The following is a 13,657-nucleotide window of genomic DNA, read 5'->3' on the forward strand; positions in this document are numbered from 1 at the left end:
CAATGTGACAGAGACACATCAGTTGGTTGTTCCCACAAGGGCCCTAACCAGGGTGGGAATCTAGCCTGCAACCAAGGTACATGCCCTTGACTGGGTATTGAAACTGTGACCCTTCAGTCCATGGGGCCAGTGCTCTGTTCACTGAGCCAAACCAGCTAGGGCTAATATGTGTTTATTGATTTCAGAGAGAGGAAGGGAGAGGGAGAGACAGAGAAACATCAATTGCTGCCTCCTGGAGGTCCCCCCTCCCCTCTCCCCTCCTTCACTACTGGGGATGGATCCTGCAACACAGACATGTGCCCTGACTGGGAATTGATCTGTGATCTCCTGGTTCATGGGTTGACACTCAATCACTGGGCAGCACTGGATGGGCCTGCATCCCTTTTTAAGTCAAAGAATTGTAGAACCTTTTGGCCTCCTTATTTTTACTACTAGAATGTTCTGGAGCAATAGACCTATTCATTTTAGAAACCAAATTGTTAAAATACATTCTGCCAGAACTAGTGATTTTATTGAGACAGAGGAAATTATTATATCAATTTAATCACTATAAGTATATGATTTTAAGAACCATATAATGTAGAAGTATATAGTTTGAAGAACTCCAAGTAAATGAACAAGGGTTGAAGATCTTTCCTAGAAATAAGTCAATCAAGTGTAGAATAAGGGTATGCCAGCAAATGCTAAAATTGAATCAGAGCCCTCTATTACAGAGGCCGCCAACCTTTCGGACCTCATGGACCACCAGTGGTCTGCGGACCACTGGTTGGCAACTGCTGCTCTATTAGTAGCATGGAAATCAAACCTGAGACCCTGTGGTGCTCAGGTCAGCACTTTAACCACTGAGCACACCTGCCAGGGCACTACATGGGTTTTTAATAAAGAACACTAGAGAGGATAAAAATGTTACTAGATGGGCCGAAACCGGTTTGGCTCAGTGGATAGAGCATCGGCTTGCGGACTGGAAGGTCCCAGGTTCGATTCCGGTCAGGGGCGTGTGCCTTGGTTGCGGGCACGTCCCCGGTGGGGGGTGTGCAGGAGGCATCTGGTCGATGTTTCTCTCTCATTGATGTTTCTAGCTCTCTATCCCTCTCCCTTCCTCTCTGTAAAAAAATCAATAAAATATTTTTTTAAAAATGTTACTAGATGGGATAATGAATATGCCTTCTGACTGCTCACCTGTGTTAAGCTAAGCTTCTCTTTGTGTGTACAGGTACAACAGAATAGCTCGGGAATGGACTCAGAAGTATGCGATGTAATTAAAGAAATTATTGGATAACCTCTACAAATAAAGATAGGGGAACTCTCAAAGAGAAAGTCCTTTTGATTTCCATTTGACTGCTTTCTATGAGCCCACGCCTCATCTTCCCCTGTGCACATGTTTACCTGATACAGCAGTGCTGCGTGTTGTACATACTTCGAACAACAAATAGAAATACTGTACTTCTGTACCAACATTGCCTCCTAGCAGAGAAGTGTGTATGTGACAAGCCAGTTCTTCAGACATAACCTAGGTGTGAGACTAAAAGCTTTCCTATTGACTTAAATTTGGATAACTGCAAGTTGAGGGGTGGTGGGTATGTTGTGTGCTTGGATGGGAAGGAAAAGCCCACTGACCTGTAGGAGATGTTTTTTAAGTGGAATCCTTTTAAACTCAAAACAGATATGAAAAGCAAGGCGAAGAACATGAAGCTGTTTCTGTATTCGTTTTATGCTGAAGGACCTACGTCTTAGGTGAAAGTTATGACCAACCAGATTAAAATCTACCCACATCCTGTATTTTAAGGTCTAAGTTTAACTGGATTGGAGCTATTAGTATATAAAGTGTGATGGGCTTTGTTCCCACCTCTTACATTTCCCCACCCTTTAATCCTCGTCCTTTCAGCCCCTCTTTCTCTCTTCCATATTCTTTGGTTTGTATGTGGTTTCTCAGTTAATACATAGCTAATAGCTCTTATTTTTCTTATGTTTTTAACTGCTTAGGTCTTTCTGGATGTAAGGGTGAAAATTCATTTGATGGAAATACTTGTGTATATTTAAAGACCCAGTTGCTCCTCTGGAGCTGGTACGTTCAAGAATGATTAATCTGTGTAATAAACTGATTACTACAGTCATTACATATAATTTTGTGTGAATAGGCTTTTTTATTTTAAGAACTTTATCTAGCTGAAATTAGTGGTGGATTTTCCCCTTATTCTTTAAATGTCCACTGCTTTTGGTTTTCATTTATACTGGTTGCATTTCAAAATCATGAAACAATTCCAGTTTACATAGTAAAAAAGATATCTTGAAAGTAATTTCACTGAACAAGATAAGGGCATAAGCTTAAAAGCTTTTCCATGAAATTTATATGTATAGTATTCCAGGAACATGACTGTTAAACTAAATAAGAAATTTGCTTTATTAATGAAACCAAGTGCATTTCACCAAAACCTTGTGACATTCCCTTGGTACATAGGACATAAAACAAAGGCATTGCTAGTTGGTAAGTTAAGCTTCTGTGATTGTAAAAGAGCAACATTGACCAAACCTGGGAAACATGAGCACAATCTTGTATTGGAGAGTCTTCATAATTACTTTGCACTAACATTGCAGGATGTTCATTCAATTTTAAATTGTACTGTATGTGGCTTTTTTGAAGTCTTCCCTTGACTCTAGTAAAATGTAGTTTGAAACTTGTAAACAACTGTGTTTGCCAGAAACATCATTCGTGTGAACTAGGCAAGTTACCTTTTTTCTCCTCCTCCTAATCTAATTGTAAACCTGGCCAGCCTGAAGGCCATGGCTGGTGCTCACTAGCCATTAGGTTCTTTCAAATGCATCTTTACACTCTTGCACAAAAATTGAGGAATAAATGTCCACTGCTTTTGGTTTTAAACTTGTTCAACTTGTCTTATCTTCTGTGTCACTACTCTCCCATCTCAGAACTAAAGTGTGACATAACCTGAAAACTATTAAAGTGTTGCATTTTAGCTGCTGGCTACTTATTAATATTTCTAGCATTCTTGATCTTGCAAAGAAGGTTTGACTGTTAACAGTTGTGGGGAAAGGAGTTAAAATTGAGCTCTAATTTAAAATTATCTTGTATTCTCATTATCGTGGGCAGGTGGGAATTCATCCATTTTTGACTTGCTATTAACTGTACTGTTGACTATGGGACAGTTGCACACATCCTTAAAGCTGATTCTTTGTTATCTTAGAGAGCTGCCAGTTCATTACTATTTATTAGGTCAAAATGTAAATATTTTTACAGAAGGTTCCATAAGTATTTTTTTAAGTGCTAAGTAAGACATCCTGGTGTGCAAGTTTCTAATGAAAGGGTTTACATAGTCATAAACATTAGACCCTTGAATGCAGTTTGGTTTTGCTCATTTGAGTATGGAGCATATTTGGTCTAGTCCATATATATATATGCCTTGGTCAGAATGAAGGCTCAGTCAGGGAGGCCACCTTCCCCACTCACCAAATAAATAAATAAATAAATAAATAAATAAATAAATAAATAAATAAATGTATGTGTCACTCAGGATGGTTCTCACATTGCTTTTTACAGGAGTGTCTCAGCTTTATCACATGTGAAAGTTTGTTTGCAGTAACCCTGATTATCTTAGCGAAGCAGTGGTTATAAGGGAATGTCAATTGTATGGTTTCCTTTTGCTTTGCTTCTTAATTACATGGAGTGCTGGGTCAAGTTATAGTTGGAGTAGTTTCTTTTAGTGAAACTACATGATTTCAGATACTTACATGCTCTGTTATTGGCCAGTGGTCAAAGTTAGCGTTGTCCTGCTGGTTTCTATACTTTGGGTAGTACAGAGACTTGGAAGAAAGGCTGTTGGGGTAGGGAGTGGCAGGGAGGTCTGTAGAGAGAAGGTTATGGTGGTGGTCAGAGAGAGGGATTCATGTTCTCTGCCCTGATCTCGCAATAGAGGCAATCATTGTACTTCCTACTGCTCCAGTATTACGCTTTTTGAGTCATTCTTTGCCTCAACAAATTATTTTGAGCCCTAGGTAGATTGTCATGAGAGATGAATTATTTCTACATTACAGCTGTAAACTGTTCCTTATTTGCAATTAAGGTGAAACTGTGGGTTTTGTTTCAGTCTGCTCTACGGTACCCCTTAACACCTGGTGGCTAGATTTTAATAGAACTTTCTTCAGTTCTTGGGTCTTCTGAATTATGAGCATATATTTTCTTCCTACTCAGAAATAAGCATCTTTATTGCCCCTGCAGATAATAGTCACCAGTGTTAAGGACACATTACCTCTTGATTTCATTTGTGAATACTCTTTTATTTCAAGTGATGATGGGTTATTTTGGTGGGTGTGATATTATATAAGAGAAAGCAGATTTTTAATATGAAAATAACTGTGAAGGTAGTAGACTATCAAATATGCATTCATACACATCTAAGGAGAGAAAATAGACCTTGGGGACATTCCTGGAGCCTGTTCCCTATTTAATTTTTCTTATATTGTGTATGCACTTAGATGAAAAGTGGCTCTGAGTTTGCTACCCGACAAAAGCCTTTCTTTAAAATCTTTTTTTAATCATACTTAGCCCTGGCTGGTATAAGTGGTTAATATTCAGGCCCTCTGAATATTTCCAGGCCAATTCCTGGGATGGGCTTAGAAATATGAAAACTGGCCATGGGATCACTTTGCCAGGGTTAATATTTATAATATTCATTCCCCCATTGTTGCCATATTTTATCTTAGTTAATATAAGTGGGAAAATTCAAAAGATGGGACTACTAAAGCTTTAAGGCCTTGGGTCTCAGTGGCTGAATGTATAACAACACAGTCACCAACCAGCTTTGCCCTTTCTCAGTGATTGTTCCTGGACTGGTTGAGACAGAGGCGACATTTTTCTTATAAGTGGTCACTTTTCATCTGAATTATTTGTGGAGCTGCACCTGATTGAAGGCAAAGTATAATCTGCCTCTTAGCAGATAGTAGAGCTATGAATATCTTAGCATCAAGACAGCAACTTAATAGTTTTCAATTGAGTGAGGTTTTTGTTTTTAACCTCCTGTGTAAGTTATTGGTAGAATGCCTTTTCCAGGGCTAGGGCTCATGATTGCCCTACGGTGTACTCTGAAAGCAAATGGTTGACTACATTTGGAGAGGCCGAGAAGAAGCCACTAAGTGCCTGGCCAGGCCTCTGGTAACTGCTGTCCAGGGAAGAGCAGTGCCAGCCTTGTGCTGTGTATTCTTTCCAGACTTCTAAGGATATGAGTGGTGGTAGCTACCATTTTTCCAGCAACTAATCTCCTTCCCCGGGGTCATTTGTTCTTCTATTGAATTTCTTTCTACGTACTGAAAAATCTTGACTGTTTATTAAAGGGTACACCCCTGCCCTAAATTGTAGGACCCCTAGGGAATGAATATGAGTAGGGAGGATTTAGTTTTGCTGACCTCAAGACCAACCACTCCCCAAATCACCAGCTTTCTCAGCTTTGACGTTTTCCATAAGAAATTAGGGTAGCTTTGGAAGCTCCAAAGCTTGGGGCTCCTTGGAGGTTTTCTAGAACCAGTTCACAAATACAACCTGACCCAGCACCATCTTGGGTGATAGTTAGCAAAAGCTAGGCTGCCTATCTGTTAGAAGGGGCATCAGAACTTCCCCCAGCTAATCAGAGGCAATACTGGTTAGGTCTTTCTCAGCAGTTTCTCCTACCTCCAGTCAGCATCGCTGCCATCTTTGAAAGGTGTGAGTGTTTGCAGGGTGTTGTACTGATTTGAGGGGAACTGAACTTGTTTCAGAGGACACCCGGGATTTCAGTGTGACAGGAAGAACCAGGGAACTAAAGCTTTTTCATCCTTTTTGGAAGGATGGCTCCAGGTCATCTCAGTCTATCCCCTCCTTTGGGAAAAAGAGAGGGCATAAGAGAAGGGGTGAGGGGAGATTATGGGATTGGTAGTTTCCTTGAGGGTAAGATCAACCTCCAAGCTGGATAGAAAGTTTCAGGTATAAATTTTGGGGAGAGGGCCTTAGTGATTTCTCTTCTGATGCACTGTGTCCCTGGGTTCATTCTTGCTTATTCTGCCCCACACCCACGGACTGTAGATGATAGATGGGTTGAAGTTTCTGTGCCCACTGATGGAGAGGATGTATCTGAAGTGCATTTGCTTAAAGTGGATGCTAGTACTTGAGTGGCCAGCAGAGGGCAGTGTTGACCCACAGCTGTAACAACGGAGGTGGGTGATCAGTAAATCTGCTTGGATAGAATCTGAGAGGGGCTTTTGTTGGGGTGTGGAAGCCTGTTTGGGCTTGGCTTTTTTCACAAGTTTATCTAGAACTGGGTGAGTCAGTGCCTACCTCAGGGAGGCTCCATCATAGGCTTAGTCAGGAAACAGGTTAGTATTCTAGCCTTAAAGCCTGCCAGAAGAAGTATCAAACTGCTAACCTTCCTCTCCCCTCTCCATTGGTATAGCAGCCATATTCTTGTGTGTGGACAGGTTAGTAAGGTCCAGACCAGGACCTTTGCCCACTTGGCTGCAGGTTGCATGAGGGCAAAGGTCTGTCCATTGCTTTATGTGAACAAGGGGACTCATATTTCTGGCCGCTCTCTACCTGGTGCTCACTGTTGCCTTTTGCCAGAGGAAGGCAGTCCCTGTGACTCCAACCAACTTAGCCCAATTTCATTTGCCTGCCCACTTATTCTGGGCAACCAGAACATAGCTTTTCATACCCTGAGGGATGGTGGCCTGGGGACTGGAGTAACAGAACTGGGGGCTGGTGATAAAGCCTAGGAAATGTTCTTGTCCTTTCAATCTATCTTGTGTTTTGGGGTCCTGGGCTCCCCAGTCTTCTAGCCCAACAGCTGTGAGCCTCCAGAGCCACTACCCATAAGCCAGCTGCCTCTTCTTGGGGAATTCTTTGAAATTCCAGACTTGGCCATCTGGGTATGCAAATAGCTCCAGATCTGCTGAGTTCGCCAAGTGGCTGTATCCCAAACAGAGCTGTGAGAATTAACCCCTGTTACCCCCAGATGGGGAAAGCTGCTTTGGGGCTGTTGGTGCCTGGAACCCAGGCTTTCACCTGCTGAAAGATTCTTAAGAGGGGAGGGAGAGAGGAGTCCTGGAGGCTCCCAGATCCTGCTCTAGCTCCTAACTTTGTAAGAGATTTTACATCCAAAAGGTGGGTTGAAAGACTTTCTGGAGCAGAAATTCTAGACCTAAGGAAGTCTCTGGAATAAGGAAGAAAGCCTTGGGTCTAGCCTGTCTAGAGAAGTGGGGTATCCCTGCAGGGAAAGCTAGCTCCTACCATGCCATACCCAGGCAGTAGAGCAGTGTTTAGGCAGCCCAGAGTAGGGCCTGCAGCTTGGCCCCCAGAATGCCTTGCTCTCCCCCTGGCCTCCCCTTGGGGCTGGTTATCTGGCTGCAGCAGGAATGTGTGCTCTGAGTAGGGAGGGGGGGTGGGTCAGGGTCAGGGCGGAAACCTGGGAATGTGGACTGCCTGCCCCTGTCCCTGTTGGAGGGAGGGAGCCGTGGAGAATGTGGCTGACAGGCCTCAGGCGTGGGAGAGTGTAGGCCTGCACGCGTGCAGGGGGGCTGCTTGTGTGTACAGGAACTTGTAAGAGTGTGAGAATTGTGAGCATGAACATTCCTTAGTGTTTATGCATATGGGTGTGAGCCTAAGCTGTGTAGCCTTTGAGGAGCAGGAATCAAGTCTGGTTTTAAATTACAGGCCCTTGACTTCAGTTGTATATTCTTAGGCAACTAATTTATTTCTCCTTTGCTTTGTTTTTTCATCTAGAAGATACCCCTCCTTCCATCCATAGGCAATGCTTGGTGGAAAATGTCCTTATCAAATTAAAGGGTTGTGGCTGTGGATGCCTATAGGTCAGGCGTCCTCAAACTACGGCCCGCGGGCCACATGCGGGTGTTTTTGCCGTTTTGTTTCTTTACTTCAAAATAAGATATGTGCAGTGTGCATAGGAATTTGTTCATAGCTTTTTTGTTTTTTTTAACTATAGTCCGGCCCTCCAACGGTCTGAGGGACAGTGAACTGGCCCCCTGTTTAAAAAGTTTGAGGACCCCTGCTATAGGTTAAGGGAGGTAGGCATGGACAGTAGGGCATCTTTCCTGGGTTCCTGTACAAGCCAGAGATTTGCTTCTCTTGGAGCAGGACTAGCTCCTGGGGCACCCAGGGACCCTAAGCAGGCTGTCCAGGCCCTTTTGGGACCCACTTGGCAAGGCTTGTAAGTATTCACAAGCAGAATGGGTAGGCATTTGGATGGATAAGCCTAACCATCCTGTGTGACTGTGACCTTGCCCAAGGTCTGACTGTCCATCTGCTTCTCTTGGGGGACAAAGGGGAATCCAGCTATCTCAGTAAATAAAAGCCTGAGCTGGTGGTAGGAAGAGTTGCCTCCAGCCATGGAGGTTAGGGGGTAATATGAAGGGAGGCCAGCCTTCCCCCATTTGTTTCCCAGACCTACCTGAAGGATGAGAGTAAGGATAAGCCATGGATGATTTGTAGCATTGCCTACAGCCCAGGATCCTTGCATTCCCATCCTAGGTCACAAGCCACCTAGTGGACCTACAACTCTCCCTGGTTAGTGTGTGTGTGTGTGTGTGTCTTGGATCAACAGGCAGGATTTGGGATCCAGGCACATACAGTTTGGGGAATTAACTAAGGTCACAACCAGGCAAAACTTGGGAATCTTGGAAGTCTTTCCAGGTGAAACCTTAAGGGGGAGCACCCTGGTTGCAAGGGACTCCTGGAAGCCCTTGAGGAGGACCCAAGCCTTAACTGGAGGAAGTGGCCCTACACTGGAACAAACCACAGGAGTGGCCTATAAGGGTGTGTGGAAGGAATGATCATCTGGCTCTGCTCCCATGCACATGCACCACTGAGAATGGGGGTTGGAGGGGGGATGGCTGAGAACCGGAGCTCCTCCAGTTTCCTGCTTTGGATTTGGACTAGGGAGTGTGTGTTTTTCTGAGGGCTCTAACTGGATCACTGTTGGGTGGGAGGTGCTTTGTGTTCTATGACTTTGTGAGAGTGGCAGGAAATAGGGTCAGTAGCTTTGTACCTGGTAAGAGATTGGGGGTGGTTTCCCCACCAAAGTCCCAGAGAGTGTGTGGCTGTTCTGACGTTACTAGGGGAAGTGATTAATGTGTGGCCACTATGTGGATGAGTGCAGAGGGCTGCCCCACACAACCATACAGTTGGTCACACTGCCACACAACCAGTGAGTTGTGTTTGTGACACTGGAGTTAATGTTTTCAAGATGTGTGTAATGATAGATTATTATGATATGTTTAATAATGGTAGATCCCAAGACCCTCTTTGTTGTGAACACTTACCAGGTGCCTGGCCCTGTGAGTTAATGCTAGTTTGCCTGTGCCACAGTATTTGTTCATTGTGCCATGTTATACAGGGTGTCCCCCAAAAATGTGTACAGATTTTAACAACTGATAGCTCAATTTTGAAAATGAAATGTATTTTAATAAACACTGCCTTTATAATTATTCAAAGTGTATGTATAGCCTTAGCTGGTTTGGCTCAGTGGATAGAGCATCGACCTGTGGACTGAGGGTCCCGGGTTCGATTCCGGTCAAGGGCACATGCCTGGGTTGTAGGCTCGATCCCCAATGGGGGGCGTGCAGGAGACAGCCAACCAATGATTCTCATCATTGATGTTTCTCTCTCTCCCTCTTCCTTCCTCTCTGAAATAAATAAAAATATATTTAAAAAACAACAAAGTGTATGTATACATTTTTGGGGACACCCTATATTTGTGTTAGGGGATATGAGACAGCTGCATCTGTGTCTTAGTTGCGGGGGTACAATTTGTGCTGTATGGCTCTGTTTTGGGCTCATGATCTTGTGTTGCCAATATGGGGCACCATTGTATTGTTGCATAGTGTGATACCCATTTGACTTCGTTTTGTTTTTAAATTGTGGTGATGATGTATAATTTGGCTGTGTAACTTTTTTGCTTTGTTGTGTGACTTTGTTGTGCAGCCAAAGTATATAACTCCCTACTGTTGTGTGGTTGAGACCAGCTAGTGGAATGTATGACTCATTTTGTGTCCTGGTGATGTAGGTGTCTGGTATAGGGTCATCCATTGTGGTATGAGGCCCTGTTGTGGTGAAGTGAACTGGTTGTGTGATAGTGTGACCAACTGAATAGTTGTGTGTATGTGACCCTATTGTATGTATCCACGTGAACCATTTGTTTGACCCCAGTTGTGTCAGACTGTTTGTGGTGTGGTGTAACTCCTTGTGGTGAGTGTGCCTCCTTTGTGGTGGCAGTGGCCCAAATTGGTGTTTCACTATACAGATTGTGTGTCTGTGTAACCCCTCTATGCTGCTGTTCCCCTTTCGGGTCTGTGTGTTGTTTGACCTCAGCCCCCGTCGCCCCTCCCCCGCACTGTCCGCCAGAGCCGTGCAGCAATCGATCGCCATTGATTGTCCCTGACGAGCTGCTCCACTTTCCAGCCAATGTCAGGAGGGGGGATCTCCGCCGCCCTGGCGGTGTCATTTCCACACACTCCCTGGGCTGCTGCCAGTGTGGGCGCTGCCAAGAGCAGGCCTGGATTGCCCAGAGCATGGACCGGAGTGTCCATCCGGTCCACACCACCCGGACAGCATACCGACCCTTGCCTGCCTGGCCTGCACCCAGGCCCCTCCCCTTCTCTGGGTGGGTGTCTGTTGTCACCACACCAGTTTGGGCGGGGCCTTGGGATGGGGGGTGCTAGTCCTAGTGCTTGCCTGGGTGGGGGTGAAGCGGGCCTTTTCTTGCGGATGGAGGCTCTGGCCAGCCAACTTTGCTGTGGCCTAAACAGATGCTAATGATTTTCCTGGAGGCTCCGGTTATCTCTGGCCTCAGCCAGCCAGAGTGCAGGCCTGGGCGGGCACAGACTGCTCCCCACCCCCTCCTCACCCTCCTGACCACCTGGCCCCAGTGGACAGTAGGGGTCACAGGCTGCCCAAGGGCAGCCCCACACAACCATACAGTTGGTCACAGTGTCACACAACCAGTTCATCCCACCACTCTGGCTGTGTGGGAATGTTTGCTCTCTGTCCACCCAGTATGCTATACTGTATCCTCTTTTGAGCCCCTTCCCAAAGCCGTTGGCACCCACCCACAGGAGAAACTGAGGCTCAGAGAAGCGTGGCCCAAGGTCATAAGACCCTTTGCCTGCTTGGCTGAGTGGGTCACCCTCTCTTTAGCCCTCCCTGGTCCCCCATTGCCCAGGGGCCAGAGTCAGTTTCCAGGCTCCCCGTGGAAGTGCTGACGTGGCTCTGAGCAGCTGTCTGGGGCCAGGAAGCAGGGCAGATGTCACAGTGCCCAGGGGAGGAGGTGGCTCCATGGGGAGGGTAGGCAGGGCCTCTTGCCTGGCTAGACAAGTTTCCTCTCCCTCCAGGCCTGGTTGGCTGTCTGGGGCTGGGGCACGGCCCTGGGCCAGGCTGACCTGCCTCCAAATCTAGCTCCAGCTCCTCTGTGTAGCTGCTGACAAGTGTTGCAACCTCTCTGAGCTTCCTTCCCTGTCAAAGGAGAATAACAGCATCTGCTTTGGATAGGTGTGAGCCTCAAATGAAAGCAGAGATGTGCAAAGCCCCCAATTCCATGCTGGGCACTCTGTTCCTGCTCAATAAATGTCAGTTATTATTGTCTTTGCAAGTGAGAATTTGGTGTGTCCAAAGGTAAAACTGGGTCCTTAGGGTACCCGCTGGCTTCAGAGGTCATTCTAGCCAGCCTCTTGCCTTGCTGCCCCCGGCCCTCTGCATTTCTCATGCCTGTCTAGCTTTGTTCCTTCTCATTGAAGTGTCAGTCCCCCTCAGCTCTGCCTGTTGCCAAGCTGCCCCCAACCACTCCTATCGGTGTGGTTCCCCCCTATCTGGCCTACACATAGGGTCCCTCAAGCAGCACAGCCCCATGGGAACAGCAGTCGATGGGGCGGAACAGCCTCCCTGACAGATGGATCCACGGAAGCTGGGCTGCTTCGGCAGAGCTCCCTAGGAAACCAGAGACAAGAGCTGAGCCACCATGACTGCCTCCTAAATAGAAATGGAAGGTGATAGGGAAATGAGGAGGAGGCCAGAACTTCCAACCAGCCACAGGTTGGGCCAGGCCTCTGGGAATGGGAGGGGCAGGGCAGCCCCTATTTTTTTCCATAGGCCCAGAATCCTCTTGGGGAGAGGGCTCTGTAGAGCTTGCCTAGTGGGTGGGATATGTCTGAGTCCCCCTCCATGGGCAGGCAAAGAGTTTTGACAGCCTTCCCACACACACACATTGTGGGCACACTTCTAACAAACCCAGAGGTTGGTGGGTGGGTAGTTGAGCAGGCAGGCTGCACGCCACATTCCGCAGTCCATGGGCCTTTGAAGCCAGAATGGCAGAAGGACCCTCTCTGATTGTGGGGTGGGAGATGATGAGCCTAGCCCCTGTGTGTATATGTAAAATACCTCCTGCCTCTTACCGGTCTCCCAGATTAATCAGGGAAGTTCTTCCCAAGGTTTTTCAACCTCAGCACTATTGACATTTTGGGCCATTTAATTCTTTGTCTTGTGCATTATAGAATATTTAGCAACATCCTTGGTCTCTACCCATTGGATGCTAGTAGCAGCAGTTGTGACAAACAAAAATGCCTCCAGACATGCCTCAATATCCCTTGGGAGGCAAAATCAATTATAGTTGGGAATCATTGGTCTAACATGAAGACAAGCCCTCTAGGTTGGAAGGGGCAGCCAGGAACCTTGGGAATGCCAAAGATCCTCTGCAGTGGAGGGGACAGTTTCAAAAACGGCCCTGTTCCTAGATATCTCAGGCCCAGGAGGCTGAGAGACACCCTTTCCCCTCAGCCTCCATGGCCCCACCTGCCAGGTTGGAGGGAACTATGCTTGCCTGTGATGGCAGGGCTGTTGGTGTCACTGCTCAGCTGCACCAGGCTTGGTGCCAACAACTCACTGCTGGACTACACAGCATGGGGGAGAGGGAGCGGGTGCAGTCATGGGGGTATTCAGCCTGCCTGGATGCCCTTCTGTCCAGCCAGCTTGAGGTGGGGGGGACCAGCATGGATGATCAGCCTCCTCACTTCCCTTGGTGCCCTGGCAATGTCTGCTGGTGTTGGGCTGGGTAGGGGTAGGGCTGACAGGCCTCAGAGCCAGTGGGGGCTACTGCCTAAAGTAGAAGGATTATAGACACAAGTCCAGCAGGCTCAGCCAGCTGACAGCTGGGCCACCTGAGTGCCAATCTGTCCCCTCCAAGAAGGGGGTGGGGGTGGGGGGGAGAGAGAAAGGCACAGTGGGCTGGCTGAATGGTCCCTGAGTCCCCTATCCCATAAGACCTTGAGCCAGACTCCCTCTGGAGTCATCGCCTTCCTTTTCCTGCCCAAACTGGCAGGCAGGCATTGACGTGAAGGAAAGTTCTCTAGTGTACAGTCTCAGTGCTGGGAGGTCCCTACTGATATCTAAACTACTTCCTTTCCTTCTATAGCAGTGGTTCTCAACCTTTCTAATGCCGCGACCCTTTCATACAGTTCCTCATGATGGTCTTAGGCTCTACAGCAGCGGTTCTCAACCTGTGGGTTCCTCATGTTGTGGGTCCTTAACTCTAGTGGAAGAGAACCCTTATCCACGGGGAGATTCAGTCAGAATACAGGCCAATGGGTCCCTCTGTGGGTAGAGGAATGAGAGTGC

At 46.8% G+C, this 13,657-nt stretch overlaps 1 protein-coding gene across 1 annotated transcript in view; it reads left to right on the plus strand.

The window, feature by feature from the left end:
• The window catches only part of UBE2D2 (ubiquitin conjugating enzyme E2 D2), a 47,922-nt gene extending 45,040 nt beyond the window's left edge, over nucleotides 1-2,882 (plus strand). Inside the window, exon 7 of the mRNA XM_079772103.1 lies at nucleotides 1,214-2,882. Within this exon, the coding sequence (XP_079628229.1) occupies nucleotides 1,214-1,259 (46 nt within the window). The 3' untranslated portion in view covers nucleotides 1,260-2,882. The remainder of the gene's footprint in view (nucleotides 1-1,213) is intronic.
• The last annotated feature ends 10,775 nt before the right edge of the window (nucleotides 2,883-13,657 follow it).

The sequence above is a fragment of the Cnephaeus nilssonii genome (genome assembly GCF_951640355.1).
Source record: "Cnephaeus nilssonii genome assembly, chromosome: 5".
Taxonomy (NCBI): Eukaryota; Metazoa; Chordata; class Mammalia; order Chiroptera; family Vespertilionidae; genus Cnephaeus; species Cnephaeus nilssonii.